The sequence below is a fragment of the Eleutherodactylus coqui genome, chromosome 1, assembly GCF_035609145.1.
Source record: "Eleutherodactylus coqui strain aEleCoq1 chromosome 1, aEleCoq1.hap1, whole genome shotgun sequence".
NCBI lineage: Eukaryota > Metazoa > Chordata > Amphibia > Anura > Eleutherodactylidae > Eleutherodactylus > Eleutherodactylus coqui.
Window position 1 is genome coordinate 34,961,022 of NC_089837.1, and position 22,345 is coordinate 34,983,366.

At 48.9% G+C, this 22,345-nt stretch overlaps 1 protein-coding gene across 2 annotated transcripts in view; it reads right to left on the minus strand.

The window, feature by feature from the left end:
- The window catches only part of PNOC (prepronociceptin), a 132,477-nt gene that overhangs the window by 81,374 nt on the left and 28,758 nt on the right, over positions 1-22,345 (minus strand). For both annotated transcript variants that reach the window (XM_066589150.1, XM_066589148.1), the window contains exon 2: positions 15,508-15,640. In XM_066589150.1, the coding sequence (XP_066445247.1) occupies positions 15,508-15,630 (123 nt within the window). In that variant the 5' untranslated portion in view covers positions 15,631-15,640. The remainder of the gene's footprint in view (positions 1-15,507; positions 15,641-22,345) is intronic.

Consider the following 22,345-nt stretch of genomic DNA (forward strand, 5'->3'; position numbering starts at 1 on the left):
CAGAATCAGTATAAGTAATCTATGTATGCAGTGACTCCACCAGCAGAATAGTGAGTGCAGCTTCTGGAGTTGGGTGTGTGCTGGTTAAGCTCTGCAACTTCCAGGGTGTGGTCAGAGAAGGAGGTTTTGCTGAATTTGGATCCCAGAGAAGGTGCACTTTTCTGGGCTTTGTTGGATATGGAGTCCCGCACCTCCTCCCCCCGGGGCCACTCGGGGGGGGGGGGGAGGGAAGTGATGGCAGTGGCGGCATCAGCAACTGTGGGAAAAACCTTGCCACTGGTGCCAGGAAAGCCAGCAGCGCAGTGGAAGGCAGGAGCTGCAGACGGAGGTAAGAAGAGGCTGGGTCCGGGTCGTGGCTGCAGCAGCGTGGCACCGTTTGTTAGCACGGCGGCTTCCGACAGCACCGGGAGCGAGATTGTTACCCACAGCCAGACCCGCAGACGAGGAGGTGAGCCACAGACACCGGTAAGCACGGGAATGTGGAGCGAGAAAAAGAAGGAGGAATCTGTGATTGAGCTGGCCTCCTGGCTGGCGAAGAACATCACCGACTATAACTTTGCAGGGAAAATGTTGGTCATGCAAAAGGGGAAGCTGCGCGATGCCAAGCTAGTCGCGGAGCAAAATGCTTCCAAAGATAAAAAGGCAGAAGCCAGGTCAGCAATGAAAAAGTGCAGGTCCTGCATTAAGATGTGGGAAGCAGTAAGGGCAAAAATACTAGAAGAGAGTGGGCCCTTTAAAGAAAAAATACTGAATGACGATCGGTTTGCTAAGATGGCGGCAAGACGCAGTGGCCACGAGCAAACCGAGACAAGCGATGATGAAGCCTCTGATGAGGAGTTATACGAGGATGTGCAGGAGACCCTGGAGGAGCAGCCGGTGTGTTCCCAAGAACTAGCAGCAACTCCTAGTGGCACTACAAGCACCAGAAACATGCTGCCTGAGTTGATTGCGCTGCCATCTACCTCAGGGGAATCTGAGGTGGAGGGAAGAACGGGAAGACTACAGATAAAGAAGACCCCACAGCCAGAAGCCTCTGTACATATGGGGGGCTTCATGTTTGGCGACGAGTTGCCAGAGCAGGACACAAAGATAAAGAAAAAGAAACCGGAGAAGCTGCCGGAAAAGCTAGTGTTCGTCCCTGGGAGCTCTGGTCTGGCTGCAAAGTTGGATCAGAGTTCTGACCCCAAAAACCCTCCTGGCTCGGACTCTGTGGTGGGCCTGGAGCAGGGAGTGGTGGAGAAAAGGGACGGGCTGGTCAGACCCCCTGTCCCTGTGTTAGTTTGTAACAGGAGCAAGGAGGTCAGTAAGAAAGGCGCAGTAAAGGCCAGTACAGATGCAGGTCGTGGTAACGGCAAGGAGGGTGGCAGCGGTGCCACTAATGCAGCAAGTGCTGCCTGTGATGCGGAGGGGGCTACGGACCTAAAATCAGGGGTCTCCCACAATCTGGGAGTAAGTCAGGCCGGATCCCGCACCTCCAGTGATGCGGAGGCAAAAAAGAAAAAAGGAAAAAGTAAAAACACAAGCAAAAGTCCGGAGGCTTTACCATCTACCTCCGGAGAGGCCAGGACCCATGGACCACATGATCCGAGGAAAAAAGTGGTAGATCCGGGTATGGATGTGCGAGAGCGTGTGGTGGATGTGAAGGACAACACTGAGAGTACACGTTTCTCTGCAGGTTCTGGGCCTTCGGGCACCTCGGGCCCCCCTGGCAGCCGGGGATCTGGAGGCCCAGGGGATAAGGTGGTTAGGCCAGAGAGGTCACAGGTTCCAGTCGCTCCTCCAGCGGCGACAACAACTGGCAGGAGTTATGCCAGTGTCGCCGCTGGAGGGGTCCTCCTTGTCTCCAGGCTCTAGGGAGGGCGTTTTGCAACAGCGTCTCCTGGGGGCTTTACGGAAGGGGGAGAGTACAATCACAGTTGGAGGAAGAGAGGTTGACCTATCTCTCTGGAAAGCGAGACATGGCTTGGGTGCCTTCCGAGAGCAAAGGGGGGAGACCGTATGGTCCCTACCGACACCCGGGCAGGACGCAGGACGTAGGAATGTGGTCCGTCTTCGTTGGAGAGGCAATGATACATGCCCCCCGAGGGGAAGGGTAGTGGAGCTTCTGCTGAAGATGGGCTTTAGGGTGGTTGACATCTTTGCCCTGATCCATCCCTTCGGCACGTCTGAGTTTGACATCAGTTTCGTTCGCCCAGAGGGTCTAGAACTCTTCTGGGGGAATTACGAGCTGATGAAAAGCAAGCCCGGCTGGCGAGACTTTGCCGTCCAGGTGGTGTCTCGCCAGAATGAAGTGAAAAAGGTGACCGTTTTGACTCGTAACGAGTCGCTTTCTTGTTTTGATATAATGACGTGGCTCGGTCGATACGGAGAGGTGACAGACATGCCCAGAAAGAACAGGGACGAGCACGGCATCTGGTCCGGGGCCTGGACGTTTATGGTCAAGCTGAAGCGTTCAGGAAACTCAGTGGCACACATACCATCTGCAGCCTTCCTCGGCAGGGATCGTATCCTGGCCTTTTACCAGGGGCAGCCGAAGCTCTGCCACAGGTGCGGCGACCCCTCACACTTGATCGCCGCTTGTAAGACCTTGAAGTGCCCTCTGTGTGGGGGTGTGGGTCATCTAGCCGCCTCCTGTGTGGAGATTAGGTGTAACCTGTGTGGTGACCTCGGTCACCCATTCAGTCGCTGTCCGCGCTCCTTTGCCAATGCAGTGTCAGCCCCTACAGATGGGGGCCATGGTGCGGCCTCCGGGGGTGAGGGGACTAGCAGAGGTGGAGGAGCTCAGGAGCCAGGGAAGAACCAGCAAAAGACGCCTGCTGAGCAAAGGCGTCAGGACAAACGCAGACGGAGCAGGGAGCTGACAGGAGCGCCCACAGCAAGTGGGTCAATGGTGGCCCCTGTTCCTGAAGCAAATTTTGCGGCTGAGGCCTTGAGGGACAGCGAAGTGGATGAAGAGGACAGGAGGATCCAGAGGGAGGAGACCAACTCTGCAGATTTCTCCCACTGTGAAAGTGTGGATGAGGAAGGAAAGAGGTGGTTAGAGAAACGGCGTAAGCTAGGTGCCACTAGGAGAAAGCGAAGGGGGGATTCAAGATCTTCTCCCACCCCGGGCCAAGTACTGGAAGGAGAAGTCTGCTCGCCTCCAGTTGGACTCTCCAATAGGTACCGGGCCCTTCAAGACATCTCTTCCTCCTCTGAGGGGGAAGCAAAGGGCAAGGTGCCTGGGGCAAAGAAAGGGTCAACGGGGGGCGCTGAGTCTCCTCCTCGTGGAGGCATAGTTCCTTCCGGGGAGGGGGCTACTCTGGAGCCTGGAAACAAGGACGATGGGGTCGGGGGATCCCCTGCTATGGACACATCTGTGTCCAAAAAAAGAAGCAAGGGGCTTTCCTCCGACCCCGAAGAAGCGGGTGTGAGGAAGAAAGCCATCTAATTTAATCATGATGGCGGCACCCACTCTGCTGACTCTGGCATCAATTAACGTTGCCAGCATTAAGTCAGCAGTTTGATTTTCTCGGCCGCGTTGAAGCCGACATTTTATTTTTGCAGGAGACCAGGCTGTCTGATTTAGCAGCCATACATAAGGCAAAAAGGGAGTGGAGGTCAGGCCCTTCCTACTGGTCTCTTGCGGCCGAGCCGTATAGTGGAGTGGCGGTACTTTTTACCGCAGCGGTCGAATGCCGACGAGTAATTAAATTAGAAATGGGAAGGTGCCTGATCTTAGATGTCCTCATGAAGGGACAAGAATTGAGACTTGTAAACATCTATGGTCCCCAGTCAAAAAAAGACAGGAAGAGTCTCTTTATGAAGATCAAGCCCTACCTTTTTACCAGCCGCCAAGTTGTCTTTGGAGGTGACTTTAACCCCTTAACGACCAATGACGTACCTGGTACGTCATGGAGCGTCGGGGTATGTATGAAGAGAGGTTGCGTGGCAACCTCTCTTCATACAGTGCGGGCATCAGCTGTTTATAACAGCTGACACCCGCGGGCAATAGCCGCGAGCGGCCGCGCGGCCGATCGCGGCTATTAACCATTTAAACGCCGCTGTCAATTCTGACAGCGGCATTTAAATCCCCCGAACGATGTTCGGGGGTCCCGCGCGGCCCCCCCGCGGTGAGATCGGGGGAGGCTTGCACGTATCATGGCAGCCGGGGGCCTAATGAAAGGCCCCAGGGCTGCCTTAGCAGACTGCCTATCAAGCCGTCCCCGTGGGGTGGCTTCATAGGCTGCCTGTCAAAAAGCAGTATGACGTAATGCTATAGCATTACGTCATACTGCAGGAGCGATCAAAGCATCGCATCTTAAAGTCCCCCAGGGGGACTTCAAAGTAAAGTAAAAAAAAGAATCAATAAAGTTTTTTTTTAATTGAAAAAAAAAAAAAGTTGTAAAAGTTTAAATCACCCCCCTTTTGCCATATCTATTATTAAAAAATCTAAATAATAAATTAAAAATATGTATTTGATATCGCCGCGTCCGTAAAAGTCCGATCTATCAAAGTAGCACATAATTTTTCCCGCACGGTGAACGTCGTCCGAAACAAAAAATGAAGAACGCCAGAAATGCACTTTTTTAGTTACCCTGTCTCCAAGAAAAAATGCAATAAAAAGCGATCAAAAAGTCATATGTATTCCAAATTGGTACTATCAGAAACTACAGGACATCCCGCAAAAAATGAGACCTTGCTCAACTACGTCGACGGAAAAATAAAAAAGTTATCGCGCGCACAAAATGACAACAGAAAATAATTGAAAAAAATTTTATGTCTTTAAAAAAAAAAAGGAGGAGTATAGTAAAAAAAAACCTAAACAAGTTTGGCATCGTAGTAATCGTACCGACCCATAGAATAAAGTTATCATGTCGTTTTTGTTGCCATTTGTGCGCCGTAGAAGCAAGACGCACTAAAAGATGGCAAAATGTCGTTTTTTTTCCATTTTACTCCACTTAGAATTTTTTAAAAGTTTTTCAGTACATTATATGGTACTTTAAATAGCACCATTGAAAAATACAACTCATCCCGCAAAAAACAAGCCCTCATACAGTGACGTGGATGGATAAATAAAGGAGTTATGATTTTTTTAAAGGGGGGAGGAAAAAACGAAAATGGAAAACGAAAAATGGCCGCGTCATTAAGGGGTTAATACAGTCATGAGAGCCCACGATAAGGGAGGCTCTGGAGACAGGCGGTTGGCTTTTGACAGCGTCGCACTGAATAGCATAGCTAGCGAAGCTCGTCTGGTGGATTTCCACATCCAGCACACCCCAGGCCACGAGGGGTTCACCTATTATAGAGGTCAGAGCAGGGCTAGAATAGACAGGTTTTATTTGAAGGAGGAAGCCATCTCTTCACCAGTGTCCGTTGTTGAGGTGGAATTCTCCGACCACTGTCTAATATTGTTTTCTCTGAATGTTGCAGAGACCCCCCCCCGGATGGGCAGAGGTTTTTGGAGACTGAATTCATCACTCCTGGAGGAAGCAGAGATAAGACAGTCCTTTGAGGATTTTCTGCAGAGCCAGGTACCATTACTGGATCTTTGTAGCAGTAAGTCAGAGTGGTGGGAGATGTTCAAGAGGAGGGCGGCGAGGTTCTTCCGAGAGCTCTCCAACCTCAGATGCCTGGACAGGTACCGCCTGTACAACGGCCTGAGGAGGAAACTCAAACATCTCGTTTTGACTGGAGGTAGCCGCGAGGAGATCTCCAGAGTGAAATCTTTGCTCAAGAAGTGCCAGTAAGATAGACACGCATCCTTGGTTTTTGAGAGGGATTTCGGGAAGTACCGCTCGCCCGACCCTTACAGAAACTGTAGGATGTCAGTGAATAGTAAAGTGGTCACTGGACTGATCGATAGTACAGGATCCCTGAATCGATCCAGATCCTACTACTCGCAACTCTTGGGAAAGAGGGATCTAGATTCGGAAGTGATGTCGGCTTTCCTGGCTGAAACTGTCCCTGAGCTGGGGGTAGACACCTTTCTTGATGTTTTGACAAAAGAGATCAAAATAGAGGAAGTTGAACTGGCGACTGATGGGTTCCGGCTCAAAAAGTCGCCAGGACCGGATGGACTAACATCCGAGTATTATAAGACCTTCAAGGACCTCTTGAGTCCCCTCTTGACGGAGGTATTAAATGAGTGTCTTTCCTCGGGCACTCTGCCAAAGTCAATGAGGAGGTCAGCTTTGATCCTTCTGTCAAAGGGTAAAGACTCGAGCCGTATTGAGAACTGGCGTCCCATAGCGCTTCTCAATACGGACAGGAAGGTTCTGGCAAAAGTGCTGTTTAATCGGTTGGTCAAGTTTGCACCCCGGCTCCTCTCGGGGGCCCAGCATTGCTCTGTTCCAGGCCGTAGCATCTTTAGTGCTGTTCTCGGTGTCCGGGAGGCAGTGGAGCAGGGTAGAGCTGGTCACTGGGAGGCGTATTTGCTGTCCTTGTATCAGGCCAAAGCGTTTGATTGGGTTAATCATGAGTACCTCTGGTCGGTCCTTCTGAGATACGGCCTGCCAGTGGGGTTTGTTAATTGGCTGCGAACATTGTATGCAGGGGCTGAGACTTTCCCGCTGGTGAACGGCTGGCTTGGCCGCCCTTTTGAGGTGGGGTCTGGCGTCCGTCAGGGCTGTCCTCTAAGTCCCCTGTTGTATGTGTTTGCGATAGATCCCTTCCTTAGGAGGGTTGATCGTGGACCTATAGCAAGGGTCGGGATGGACCGGGCGGAGCCGGAGGCTACCCTGAGGGCAGTGGCATACGCTGATGATGTCACGCTCTTCGTATCCTCAAGGGAGGAGGCAGAATTTGTGGTATCGGAGGTGGATGGCTACTCGGAGGCATCCGGGTCCAGAGTCAACTGGGATAAGTGCGAAAGTCTCTGGTTAGGAAGGGGGGATCCTGTGTTTGATCTCCCGCACACTCTTCCGGTGCCTAAGACTTCAGCAAAAGTTCTTGGCATCAAATTTGGCCAGGGGGATTACCCCATGCAAAATTGGGTAGACAGGCTGGATGGTGCCACTCAGAAGGTAAATCAGTGGAAGGGTTGGTCTTTGACCCTTCGGGAAAGAGTTAGCCTGATCAAAACATACCTGCTCCCTTTATTCATCTACCTGGGTAGCGTATGCATTTTGCCAGAGCCTCTCTGGACCCGGGTCTACAACCTGTTCTTCCTAATGTTGTGGGGGAACAGGTTGAACCTGATCAGGAGAGATGTTACATACCGCACGAGGAGACTAGGGGGGTTATCTATGGTCAACCCCGTGGTGTTTCTTGTAGACACCTTTTTTAAGATCAACATAGGCAACCTCTGGCAGGAGAGGGCTCCTCCGTGGGTCTACTCCTGTCGGGGATGGTTTCGGCCCTTCTTCCAGGAATGGGAGACAGGAGGGCGAGTGAAGGACCTTCGCACGCAGCACGGACATCTCCCGGCTTATGCTACCTTGGTTCTGAAGGTGATACGCTGGTGGGGTCTGGGGATGTGGAAGATCAGGACTCTGACGAGGAGGCTCCTCGACGAAAGAGTCCTGTTGGCCCATTTCCAGAAGCCCCTGGCGCTCAAGGACTGCCCAAGTCGGGACCTGGAGGGAGGGTTACGTTTACTGAATTCAACCCGGGTCCCCTTGAAGTTTTGGGACTTGGCTTGGCGCTGCTTTCACGGGAGACTGTATGTAAGGGGTAACTTGAAGAGCAGGCCTCTGATTGACAGGGGTTGCCCCCGTCAGGAGTGCAGCAACATGCTGGAAAGCATGGAGCATTTCCTGCTTCAGTGCCCCTTTAATACAGAGGTATACCAACGGGTAGGGGTCTCCATAGGCTGGCGTCAGCTGGCACACCTCTCCTACGCGGAGTGGGCTTATGGAGCCTTCAGAGGCCTTGGTGGCAGGGACCGCTGCACTTTATTTCTAGTTAGCCTAGTGGTCAGGTTCCACATCTGGAGTGCACGGTGTCTGATCTCGACGGAACTGAAAGTCCTCCCCGTGGATACGGTATGTAGGAACATCCTGGGTGACCTGGTGAAGGTGCGTTCTTTGGAGTATGAGAGGCTGGGCACATCTAAGGCTTCTCTCCTATGGAGAGGGCTTGTTTTTCGTTAGGGACAGTGTTTTCTTAATTTTCTAGGGGCAGAGTAGGGAGAGAGGAGGGACAGGATAGGGAGAGAGGAGGGATAGGGCAGGGACAGTTTTCCATGAAGGGTCAGACTGAGGGGCAGACTAAGGGCAATCTAGGGCAAATTAGGGAGAGAATAGGGAAACCTTTTTTAAATTCAAGGGATAGTACATTTTGATGTCTGTGCCCGGCTTTTCACCTCCAATCCCGGTGGTGGGCTGTGAGTGCACCATGAAGCTTTTTGTTTTGATTTGGGCAAAATGGAATGAAGTAGGGCTGCAGGAGAGCCGACCTTAGGCTTTCGGGTTATGTGTATAGTATATATTATGTATGTTGGTTGGAGTGTATTATGGTTTGTATATATTGTATATTGTATATATTCACATTTTGGGTGGTAGTTAGGTTGGGTGGGGAGTTGGGGGGCGTGGGATTCACGCCTTCAGCTGTAGCCTGGCACGTCCCGAACATTGAACTCTGGGCACGGACTGGTGGAGCGGGCATGGCCCCCAGGCTGCGGCGGGCACAGTGTGGTATTATTTATTAAAAAAAACCCTGGTGTGGCTGGGCACGTCCTGAACCGAACTCTGGGCACGGACTGGTGGAGCAGGCTTGGCCCCCAAGCTGCACTGGGGACCCAAAAAAAAAAAAAATTACATATATTTTTAGTTAGTTCTTTTATGCCAGTTTGGCTCGGTCTTTCTGTTTATATTTGGTTATTTATGTTGCTATTTCAGTTATTTATGCTGTTTGTTATTGCTTACATTTGTTCTGTGTGGGTGCAGTGCGGTACGGCAGGATCTGGAGTTATAGTTTACAAGGGTTTATGTAGTTATAGTTTCCTTAGTTTTATATTTTAGGTATATACTTGTATATTGTGTTATAGTTGTATATTGTGTTATATGCTGAGTGTGTATGTGTGTGGGTGTGTACGGCGGGGAGGAAACCCGGATATGGACATTTACTTTGTTTATGGATCACGGACTGTGGGGGAAGGGCCTTATATTGCTTTATATGGTTATTCTTATTGTTACAGTTTGTCTTTGTTGTGTTTTTTACTTTTATAATAAAAGATCTACAGGATATAACTCAGGATCAGTACAGGATAAGTAATGTATGTACACAGTGACTCCACCAGCAGAATAGTGAGTGCAGCTCTGGAGTATAATACAGGATGTAACTCAGGATCAATACAGGATAAGTAATGTATGTACACAGTGACTCCACCAGCAGAATAGTGAGTGCAGCTCTGGAGTATAATACAGGATGTAACTCAGGATCAGTACAGGATAAGTAATGTATGTACACAGTGACTCTACCAGCAGTATAGTGAGTGCAGCTCTGGAGTATAATACACGATGTAACTCAGGAGCAGTACAGGATAAGTAATGTATGTACACAGTGACTCCACCAGCAGAATAGTGAGTGCAGCTCTGGAGTATAATACAGGATGTAACTCATGATCAGTACAGGATAAGTAATGTATGTACACAGTGACTCCACCAGCAGAATAGTGAGTGCAGCTCTGGGGTATAATACCGGATGTAACTCGGGATCAGTACAGGATAAGTAATGTATGTACACAGTGACTCCACCAGCAGAATAGTGAGTGCAGCTCTGGAGTATAATACAGGATGTAACTCATCATCGGTACAGGATAAGTAATGTATGTACACAGTGACTCCACCAGCAGAATAGTGAGTGCAGCTCTGGAGTATAATACAGGATGTAACTCAGGATCAGTACAGGATAAGTAATGTATGTACACAGTGACTCCACCAGCAGAATAGTGAGTGCAGCTCTGGAGTATAATACAGGATGTAACTCATCATCGGTACAGGATAAGTAATGTATGTACACAGTGACTCCACCAGCAGAATAGTGAGTGCAGCTCTGAAGTATAATACAGGATATAACTCAGGATCCGTACAGGATAAGTAATGTATGTACACAGTGACTCCACCAGCAGAATAGTGAGTGCAGCTCTGGAGTATAATACAGGCTGTAACTCAGGATCAGTATAAGTAATGTATGTACACAGTGACTCCACCAGCAGAATAGTGAGTGCAGCTCTGCAGTATAACACAGCATGTAACTCAGGATCAATATAAGTAATGTATGTACACAGTAAGTCGTTTTTTTATGTAGATGAAATCTAAATGTAATTTAGTAGAACTTGCCCTTTAAAGGGGTCATACAGGATTAGGTAAACACGGCTGCTTTCAGCTACTCAGAAAACATAATTATATAATATTCTCATGAAAGCAAAACACCCCAGAGCAGTCTGTTATACTCTGCTGTGTGATTGTACAGGATGTGTAATACTCCACATCCCGTTTCATTATGGTAGGACATAGTATAATAAACGGCGGGGAGCGGCGCTGATTACACGGACGGCGGTATTTGCTTTTTAATGAAAGTGAGATTTCCTGTATGTAGATTGACAATCAGTCCGGATCGGCTTCATGTCCTCTTCCTGCTTATCCTTTATAGCGTAATGTGAAACTCTGCAGCGCAGAATAATGAATGGAGTCGCTTACTGTGCGGCTACTTATTATTATTAGACCATTTTCTCTGTCATGTGATTGGTCATGTGATCTGTTGGACAGACTTTGTGGCAGACCTGTGACACGGGTGCGAACCCCTACGATCTGGGTGTTATGGAAAGTCCTGCAACTTTCTAATATAATTTGGGGCATATTTGCATGTCGTACACTTTTTTAACCCCTTATGGACCAGGGTGTTTTGGTCCTAAATGATTTTACCCATGTGGTGGTTTTGCAGAATTATTTTTTTCTTCAGCTACCAGGATTATTTTTGCAGTGTTTTTTTTTTTTTCCCCTGACATCAAAGGATATTTTTTATATCTTTTTTTCACTAACTTTTTTTCAGTTTTTTTTAGTTTTATTGGGGTAAAAAGGTAAAAAATAAAAATTGTTAACTTTTAAAATGAGTATATTCACGCTAAAAGTACATGAACGGGTCCCTCATCTTGTTTCAGACTTTTTGATATATAATTTGCGTAGTCTTGGATTACAGGGTGCATACAGCGGCGGTAGATCATTTTATTTTTTATATATATAGTCTATTTTATATTATTCTGTGGGTTTTTTGTACTTATCTTTGCCACTTTTTTTTACTATTTATGCCCCCCACTATCCATGGGTCATTCTCATTGTCTTTTTTTTTTATTTCATACTTTTCCACTGTAACAGGAGCAGCATCTATAAGAGCCCCAGTTATAGGGAAAAACTTCCCTCTGTAGTAACAGTAGTCACTAACAGAACTGATCTGGGTCTGATCACATGATCGCCGGGTCAAATAGCGAAACTGACATTTCCACTTTCTCTCTTCAGTACATATTCTCATTGAAGTACGTATACTCATTGAGTGTAATGCAGCCTGCTTCTGCCTTCTCCTCCGGGTCCTCGGCTGTGACTAACAGGTTTGGAACAGGTTTTGAGCAGCATGTCGTGACGTCTCCTACATCAGAGAGGGGGCGGTTACAGAATGTAGTTTGGCAAACAAAGATGGTACACCCTGGCCACTAGAGGCAGTCTGGCTCGCCACTGGACTGCTAACCAGGAATTAACATGTAGCACGGGAAAAGCTTATAGGTTCTTTTTAAAGTTATACATTGATCAAAAAGTATAACAAATTACATATTAAAAAGCACACAACTGCATTGTCTAACTGGTGTAGGCAGGTTTAACCCCTTAATGATGCAGCACTTTTTTTGGCTTTTCCTCCCAACTTCCATAAATCATAACTCTTTTAATTATCCATCAATGTGGCAGCTGTCCGAGGGCTTGATTTTTGTGGGGCGAGTTGGAATGAAATGAAACAAAAATGCAATTCCGCCATCTTCGGAGGGGTCTTGTTTTCACAGCATCCATATTGTGGCAAAAATGACCTGCTAACTGTATTCTGTGGGTCGGTACGGTTACTAGGATGCCACATTTATATAGTTTTTTTTTTTCTACACCACTGTTAAAAAATAAAATATCTTTAGAAAAAAATATTTTCTGCCGCCCTTTACTAATTGCCATAACTTTCTCTATTTTTCTATTGGCACAGTTGTGGGGGCTCGTTTTTTGGGGGACATCCTCTAGTTTCTAAGGGTACCATTTTTTAAATTGCATATGACTTTTTGATCACTTTATATTCAACTTTTTTGTTTTTGGAGACAGGCTGACCAAAAAAAGCCGCACTTGTGCCGTTGTAGATATATTGCAGATATGTTTTCTGATGACGTTCATCGAGGGGGATAGATAGTGCATTACTTTGCTAGATTGGATGCAGCAATACCAAATAGGGTTAGAGGGTGTTTTTATTTAGATTTTTTTATTATTATTAATATTGGAAAAGGGGTTTCTTTTTAAACTCTTAATACTTTTCATTTCTTCTTAATAAACCTTTTTTTTAACTTACTTTTACATATTTTTTTAGTCCCCATTGGGAACTTATACAGTATACTGCAATACCATAGTATTGCATTATACCGCATTTTGAAGGGAGTCTATCAAGGCCTGCCAGAGACCCACCTTCATGGCAGCCCTGAGGGTCTTCAGAAGGCCATGGCAATCAAATGACAACCTGCTATCTCTGAAGACTGCGGCTTATAGCTGTAGCTTCAGCACAGAGACGGCCTTTAACAGAATTAGCGGTCTGCGGCCCATCTGGTAAACTGAGTCCGAGCTCGGGCGTCCGGGTTTCGGGGAGTTCGTCATCACAACCCACAAGCTCAGAGTGACGATTATGCCCAACCGATAGAGTAAGTAGCCAAAACTCTGAACTCTGCTAGCAGATAATAAGACACCAGTTCTATAAATGGCCCCTATAGGTGGACGCTGCTCTAGATTTAGTATGGGGGTCCAGGAGCGTCGGGTTACTCTTCTGCGGTAAGTAGTTATGTTTCCTGGCACTTACGTCTATCAGCAGCGCTCACTTCCACAGACAGGATATTTCCATCGTCGAGTCCCGTCATTACAACTTGTGATGGCGTCACCATGAAAAGCTTTATCGAAACCGCTAATTAAAAATAATTAAAAATAAAACCTCCATTCATCCCTTTAATTTCCTGTCACACATAACATTGTACGGGAGGATCAGTATAAGGGAAGCGCAGAACGGATGAGCACATTTATACAATGTTTGTTCTACATCTCAGATAGCAGATGCCAAACATGTCCGAAAGCAGATGATTGTCCCGCCATCCTGTGCCATCTTCAGTGGTCTAACGGGTCCTGACGCTCAAGGCCACGCTATGGGGCAGTGCTATGAGGGGCGGATGTCTGATATGGGGCTAATGGGATCTTAAGGGTTTCTGCAGAACATTGTGTTTTTGCAGCAAGGGGTTTTGATATCTGGTCTGTATGCCAATGTTTGAACAAAGCTGAGGAGGACATATTGTATTAGATGTTTGGATGCCCCAGGCTTCTAATAGAGGCCAGTAGAGATGGCTGGATATGAGTATTGTGCAGAATTCATAAGGAACTCAGAGAACCAAGGAGGAGCTCACACAACCTATAAGAAGTTCACACAGAACCCACAAGAAGCTCATACAAAAGTCATACGGAACTCATAAGGAGCTAATAGAGAACCAATGAGGAGCTCATACAGGAGTCATAAGGAGCTCAGACAGAACCCATAGAGAACTCATCACTAATGTATACAGCTCAGACAGCCAATGAGAAATTCATATACAACCTATAAGGAGTTCATACAGAATCCACAAGGAGCTCATACAGAATCCATATCCAAGTCATTCCGTAGATGTCACCTCTCAGTGTTATCCTACCACTGAGGATAATGACATGACTGCTGAAAAGTTTTCTCTATAGAACAGAAAAAGTCAGACTAATCTTAGGCTCAGTGGTCAGAGTGAGAACTGCAGGATTTTAGGATTATTAGGCCTCGTTCACATGGGCAAAACGGCACCGCCACCGGAAAATCGCAGCGATATCACTGCGGTTTCTTGCTGTGATACCGTGATTTAGTAGCACTACAAAGTTGAACGACTTTGTCGCAACACATGCGAGGATTTTTGTGGGGGGTGTTGCTTGAAATATAAGCCCTATCCTAAAAATAAGCCCTAGCTGTAGTTAAAAAAAAAGCATCACCTTAGAAGTGCTATCCGGAGCGCCGCTGCATCTTCTTCCCAGTCCCTGGCACTGTTCTACATCTCTTCTGGCCAGGCATTGAAAAATCCCTGCCTCTTGACGTTTAGCCAATCAGAGCCAGTGCCTAATGAATGGCTGTGATTGGTTCATCGAGTGCTGGTTATGATTGGCTAAGTGTCAGCCAATCAGAGGCAGTGCTTCAAGGAGGCGGGCATTTTTTAATCCCCGGCCAGAAGAGATGAAGAAGAATAGTGTCGGGGACCCGGAGAGAAGATGCGGCCAGAGATAACAGCGCTTCTAAGGTGATGTATTTTTTTTGTTTTTTTTTCTTGCAGTGCTCATGCGATGCAACAGAGAGGAAGGCTCCATAGGGAAACATGGGCTACAAAACGTCATGAGTCGTGAGGTTTTTGTGTGGTGATATCGCATGCTACAAAACATCGCACATGTGAATTAACCCCTAGGAAAGCATGGGCTTCACATACGTGCGAATTGTAGCAACGTGACAAAATCAAGTGACTTCATCGCCCGTGTGAACGAGTCCCTATAGATTGTAAGACTGAAAATTATAAAGAAAATCACCAAGAAATCTGTTTGACATAACAACTTGATTTAAAAAATAGCCCATTTTCTGATGACACATTCCCCTTGAGATCATCATCATTTCATGGCTCCTCCATGGACCACAAGTGTCCCTCCAACAGCCTTGGTGCAGCTACAGGTAATGTCTATCAGTGATGCCACCATAAAGGATGACTTCCTAATCATGAATGGTGTCTACCAAAAGCCCCCCGTGAGAAGATCCAAGAACGTCCCCTGGAGGGTCTTTCATGGCTTTAGACAGCTGCGTGTGGTTTCTTCTGGTGGAATGTGATGTTCAGGGCCGTCTGCCGTTTCGTTAATCAGCTTATGATTTAGATGGGGGGTTAATTAACTCATTATTACATTTCGGATTTCCTTTCGATGCAAGCCTCAACCTTTTTTAATCTCCCAGCTGTCTGGTTGTTGAGCGCTCTCGCTGACGTACAGCCGGCAGTGATGTTGACTGTCACTTATCATTACTAGGAGCTCCCTTCCCACCATGTTCACTCTTTCATACCTAATTAGCTTTCTCTAGACCAACTGGCAAGGGCTCTCTGATTAGAAGAGGCGGGCATTGTGTCCGACAGAACCCATGGATTGGCACCGACTGCTGTCTTCCATTTCATCGTGGAGCTCTGCTAATCTGCTCGCCACAGTGACTCCATGAAGACGCGCTCCGTCATATACGCTATGTGGACAAAAGTCCACGCCAGATACTCACCAGAGGGTCAAAGTTGTCGTGTTGGTATAAGTGCTTGTTGCAGGTGACACAGTCATTCTGGCAGTCGCTGAGCACGTGGGAAAGGAACGACAGCAACATTATACTCCACAAGAGAGCCTTCATTGTGTTGGTGCTGTAAGAGGACAGAAGCCACGTGTTAGTCATTGGATATATATATATAACTGTCTATACGGCACATAGGGCATGGCCCCGATACGACTTACGGCTCGTTCACATCACTGTTTTGGTTTACGTTTTTAATTGATTCATTTTTAAAAAAAATAAAACGGAATTCAAACAAAACCAAACAGTCCAAATCCATCAAAAAGAACCATTTGTTTCAGTTTGTTTCCATTTCTTTTGATTTTCATCCATTTTTAACCCTTTGCAATCCAATTTGGGATTCAGGGTTTCCTAGGGGGCTTTCTCTTTCTGTCATTATACAATGGCGCTATCTGCTGGCTAGAGCCAGTATTGCGGTAGGTGACATGCTGTAGAGGCCCCCCGACAACATAGCGGCCAGTAATATACAGTAAGAATACCCTGCTGGACGTCTTTCTGCATTGGAGCTGTACAGCCTTCAATCAGAATGTCTTCAGACGTCAGACAGTGGTTTGGAAAGGGTTAAGAGATTATTTTGTTACCTGGGGCCATTCTGTCTTTCTTCCCCTCTGCATATGCTCGTTAAAAAGCAGATCCATTAAACAGACAACAAAAACAGAAACAAATGGAAACCTTTCCGTAAAATCCCATCACCCATTGACTAGAATGTTAAATAAAAAGGGTCTTTTCGTTCACTTCCAGTTTTTTTAATGCAAAAAAGGACCGCGGTCTGCGCTATTCTTTCTATTAAAAATGGAAAAAAGGCAGAACAGATCTGAGCTGATCATATGATCAAAAAAAACTTGGGAAGTGAACCTTGATTCCAAAGAGTCTGTTCAATGTAAAGAAGGAAATGATTTGGAAATCTTGTCTAACCATGTTTTACCCACAACCGAACACACATCAGAGGGGGAGGAGACATTCTTCATTTTCAAGAAAGAAAAACGTATTTAGAAATTGATGGCAGCAACACATTTCACAAAAGTTGGGACAAGAGTAACAAAAGGCTGGGAAAGTAAGTGGTACTAATGAGGAAAAGTAAATAGTACTAAAGTAAGTGTCAAACGACTTCCTGACAGTGACTACTCCCTACTGATCCTCCTCGATCTCTCTGCAGCATTTGGCACTGTTGACCACAAACTCCTCCTCAGTATGCTTCACTCCATCGGCCTAAAGGACACTCCTGGTTCCCTTCCTACCTATCTGACCACTCCTTTAGTGTCTGCTTTGCTGGCTCTACCTCCCCTCCTTTTCCCCTTGCTGTTGGGGTCCCCCAGGGCTCGGTCCTTGACCCCCTCCTTTCCTCTTCCCCTTGCTGTTGGGGTCCTCCAGGGCTCGGTCCTCGGCCCCCTCCTCTTCTCCATCTACACAGCCCCTATTGGACAGACCAGCAGGAGATTTGGTTTTCAGCACCATATCTATGCTGATGATGCACAGCTATACACCTCTTCCTGTGACATCACAGCACCGTTCCTCCAGAATGCCACTGACTGTCCGCTGTCTCCAACACTATGTCCTCTTTCTTCCTAAAACTGAACCTCTCTAAAACTGACCTTTTCCTGTTACTGATGTCTACTAATAGAGATGAGCGAGCACCAAAATGCTCGGGTGCTCGTTACTCGGGACGAAATTTTCGCGATGCTCGAGGGTTCGTTTCGAATAACGAACCCCATTGCAGTCAATGGGCGACCCGAGCATTTTTGTATATCGCCGATGCTCGCTAAGGTTTCCATTTGTGAAAATCGGGGCAATTCAAGAAAGTGATGGGAATGACACAGAAACGGATAGGGCAGGCGAGGGGCTACATGTTGGGCTGCATCTCAAGTTCCCAGGTCCCACTATTAAGCCACAATAGCGGCAAGAGTGGGCCCCCCCCTCCCAAAAATTTTTACTTCTGAAAAGCCCTCATTAGCAAGGCATACCTTAGCTAAGCACCACACTACCTCCAACAAAGCACAATCACTGCCTGCATGACACTCCGCTGCCACTTCTCCTGGGTTACATGCTGCCCAACCCCCCCTGCACGACCCAGTGTCCACAGCGCACACCAAATTGTCCCTGCGCAGCCTTCAGCTGCCCTCATGCCACACCACCCTCATGTCTATTTATAAGTGCGTCTGCCATGAGGAGGAACCGCAGGCACACACTGCAGAGGGTTGGCACGGCTAGGCAGCGACCCTCTTTAAAAGGGGCGGGGCGATAGCCCACAATGCTGTACAGAAGCAATGAGAAATCCAATCCTGTTCCACTTCCATCTGGAGCTGCACACGTGGGCATAGCAATGGGGAACCTATGTGCCACACACTATTCATTCTGTCAAGGTGTCTGCATGCCCCAGTCAGACCGCGTTTTTTTATAAATAGTCACAGGCAGGTACAACTCCGCAATGGGAATTCCGTGTGCACCCACAGCATGGGTGGCTCCCTGGAACCCACCGGCGGTACATAAATATATCCCATTACATTGCCCATCACAGCTGAGATAATGTCATGTTAAATGCAGGTGGGCTTCGGCCCACACTGCATGCCCCAGTCAGACTGGGGTTCTTTAGAAGTAGACACATGCAGTTACAACTCCCTGTGGACCCACAGCGTGGGTGGCTCCCTGGAGCCCACCGGCGGTACATAAATATATCCCATTGCAGTGCCCAGCACAGCTGATGTAACGTCAGCTTTAAAGGGGTTGTCCCGCGCCGAAACGGGTTTTTTTTTTTCAATAGCCCCCCCGTTCGGCGCGAGACAAACCCGATGCAGGGGTTTAAAGAAAAAAACGGATAGTACTTACCCGAATCCCCGCGCTCCGGTGACTTCTTACTTACCTTGCGAAGATGGCCGCCAGGATCTTCACCCTCGGTGGACCGCAGGTCTTCTGTGCGGTCCATTGCCGATTCCAGCCTCCTGATTGGCTGGAATCGGCACGTGACGGGGCGGAGCTACGAGGAGCAGCTCTCTGGCACGAGCGGCCCCATTCAGAAGGGAGAAGACCGGACTGCGCAAGCGCGTCTAATCGGGCGATTAGACGCTGAAAATTAGACGGCACCATGGAGACGAGGACGCTAGCAACGAAACAGGTAAGTGAATAACTTTTGTATGGCTCATAATTAATGCACGATGTACATTACAAAGTGCATTAATATGGCCATACAGAAGTGTATACCCCAACTTTGTTTCGCGGTACAACCCCTTTAATGCAGGTGGGCAAAAATTAATTGGATTACACTGTAGGCGAGGGCCCCAAAAAATTGGTGTACCAACAGTACTAATGTACCTCAGAAAAATTGCCCATGCTCAACCAAGAGGGCAGGTGAAACCCATTAATCGCTTTGGTTAATGTGGCTTAATTTGTAACTAGGCCTGGAGGCAGCCCAGTTAAAATAAAAATTGGTTCAGGTGCAAGTTTCAACGCTTTAATGAGCATTGAAACCTATAAAAATTGTTTACAAAAATTATATGACTGAGCCTTGTGGGCCTAAGAAAAATTGCCAGTTCGGCGTGATTACGTGAGGTTTCAGGAGGAGGAGCAGGAGGAGGAGGAGGAATATTAGACACAGATTGATGAAGCTAAAAGGTCCCCGTTTTTGATGGTGATAGAGAACGATGCTTCCATCCGCGGGTGCAGCCTACGTATTGTTTAGGTATCGCTGCTGTCCGCTGGTGGAGAAGAAAAGTCTGGGGAAATCCAGGCTTTGTTCATCTTGATGAGTGTAAGCCTGTCGGCACTGTCGGTTGACAGGCGGGTACGCTTATCTGTGATGATTCCCCCAGCCGCACTAAACACCCTCTCTGACAAGACGCTAGCCGCAGGACAAGCAAGCACCTCCAGGGCATACAGCGCGAGTTCAGGCCACGTGTCCAGCTTCGACACCCAGTAGTTGTAGGGGGCAGAGGCGTCATGGAGGACGGTCGTGCGATCGGCTACATACTCCCTCACCATCCTTTTACAGTGCTCCTGCCGACTCAGCCTTGACTGGGGAGCGGTGACACAGTCTTGCTGGGGAGCCAGAAAGCTGGCAAAGGCCTTAGAGAGTGTTCCCCTGCCTGTGCTGTACATGCTGCCTGATCTCCGTGCCATCCCTGCTACCTGGCCCTCGGAACTGCGCATTCTGCCACTAGCGCTGTCGGATGGGAATTTTACCATCAGCTTGTCCGCCAGGGTCCTGTGGTATAGCATCACTCTCAAACCCCTTTCCTCTTCGGGTATGAGAGTGGAAAGGTTCTCCTTATACCGTGGGTCGAGCAGTGTGTACACCCAGTAATCCGTAGTGGCCAGAATGCGTGTAACGCGAGGGTCACGAGAAAGGCATCCTAACATGAAGTCAACCATGTGTGCCAGGGTACCTGTACACAACACATGGCTGTCCTCTCTAGGAAGATCACTTTCAGGATCCTCCTCCTCCTCCTCAGGCCATACACGCTGAAAGGATGACAGGCAAGCAGCATGGGTACCGTCAGCAGTGGGCCAAGCTGTCTCTTCCCCCTCCTCCTCATGCTCCTCCACCTCCTCCTCCTCCTCCTCAACGCGCTGAGATATAGACAGGAGGGTGCTCTGACTATCCAGCGACATACTGTCTTCCCCCGCCTCCGTTTCCGAGCGCAAAGCGTCTGCCTTTATGCTTTGCAGGGAACTTCTCAAGAGGCATAGCAGAGGAATGGTGACGCTAATGATTGCAACATCGCCGCTCACCATCTGGGTAGACTCCTCAAAGTTTCCAAGGACCTGGCAGATGTCTGCCAACCAGGCCCACTCTTCTGTAAAGAATTGAGGAGGCTGACTCCCACTGTGCCGCCCATGTTGGAGTTGGTATTCCACTATAGCTCTACGCTTCTCATAGAGCCTGGCCAACATGTGGAGCATAGAGTTCCACCGTGTGGGCATGTCGCACAGCAGTCGGTGCACTGGTAGATTAAACCGATGTTGCAGGGTGCGCAGGATGGCAGCGTCCGTGTGGGACTTGTGGAAATGCGCGCAGAGCCGGCGCACCTTTCCGAGCAGGTCTGACAAGCGTGGGTAGCTTTTCAGAAAGCGCTGAACCACCAAATTAAAGACGTGGGCCAGGCATGGCACGTGTGTGAGGCTGCCAAGCTGCAGAGCCGCCACCAGGTTACGGCCTTCGTCACACACGACCATGCCCGGTTGGAGGCTCAGCGGCGCAAGCCAGCGGTCGGTCTGCTCTGTCAGACCCTGCAGCAGTTCGTGGGCTGTCTGACTCTTCTCTCCTAAGCTGAGTAGTTTCAGCACGGCCTGCTGACGCTTGCCCACCGCTGTGCTGCCACGCCGCGCGACACCGACTGCTGGCGACATGCTGCTGCTGACACATCTTGATTGCGAGACAAAAGTTGCGTAGGAGGAGGAGGGGGAGGGTGGTTTAGTGGAGGAAGCATACACCACCGCAGATACCACCGAGCTGGGGCCCGCAATTCTGGGGGTGGGTAGGACGTGAGCGGTCCCAGGCTCTGACTCTGTCCCAGCCTCCACTAAATTCACCCAATGTGCCGTCAGGGAGATATAGTGGCCCTGCCCGCCTGTGCTTGTCCACGTGTCCGTTGTTAAGTGGACCTTGGCAGTAACCGCGTTGGTGAGGGCGCGTACAATGTCGCGGGAGACGTGGTCGTGCAGGCCTGGGACGGCACATCGGGAAAAGTAGTGGCGACTGGGAACCGAGTAGCGCGGGGCCGCCGCTGCCATCATGCTTTTGAAAGCCTCCGTTTCCACAAGCCTATACGGCAGCATCTCTAGGCTGATCAATTTGGCTATGTGCACGTTTAACGCTTGAGCGTGCGGGTGCGTGGCGGCGTACTTGCGCTTGCGCTCAAACACTTGCGCTAGCGACGGCTGGACGCTGCGCTGAGAGACATTGGTGGATGGGGCCGAGGACAGCGGAGGTGAGGGTGTGGGTGCAGGCCAGGAGACGGTAGTGCCTGTGTCCTGAGAGGGGGGTTGGATCTCAGTGGCAGGTTGGGGCACAGGGGGAGAGGCAGTGGTGCAAACCGGAGGCGGTGAACGGCCTTCGTCCCATTTTGTGGGGTGCTTGGCCATCATATGTCTGCGCATGCTGGTGGTGGTGAGGCTGGTGGTGGTGGCTCCCCGACTGATCTTGGCGCGACAAAGGTTGCACACCACTGTTCGTCGGTCGTCTGCACTCTCAGTGAAAAACTGCCAGACCTTTGAGCACCTCGGCCTCTGCAGGGTGGCATGGCGCGAGGGGGCGCTTTGGGAAACAGTTGGTGGATTATTCGGTCTGGCCCTGCCTCTACCCCTGGCCACCGCACTGGCTCTTCCAACCTGCCCTGCTGCTGCACTTGCCTCCCCCTCTGACGACCTGTCCTCAGTAGGCTTAGCAAACCAGGTGGGGTCAGTCACCTCGTCGTCCTGCTGCTCTTCCTCCGAATCCTCTGTGCGCTCCTCCCTCGGACTTACTCCAATTACTACTACCTGAGTGATAGACAACTGTGTCTCATCGTCATCGTCCTCTTCACCCACTGAAAGCTCTTGAGACAGTTGCCGGAAGTCCCCAGCCTCATCCCCCGGACCCCAGGAACTTTCCAAAGGTTGGGCATCGGTCACGACAAACTCCTCCGGTGGGAGAGGAACCATTGCTGCCCATTCTGAGCAGGGGCCCGAGAACAGTTCCTGGGAGTCTGCCTGCTCCTCAGAATGTGTCATTGTAATGGAGTGAGGAGCCTGGGAGGAAGGAGGAGCAGCAGCCAGAGGATTCAGAGTTGCAGCAGTGGACGGC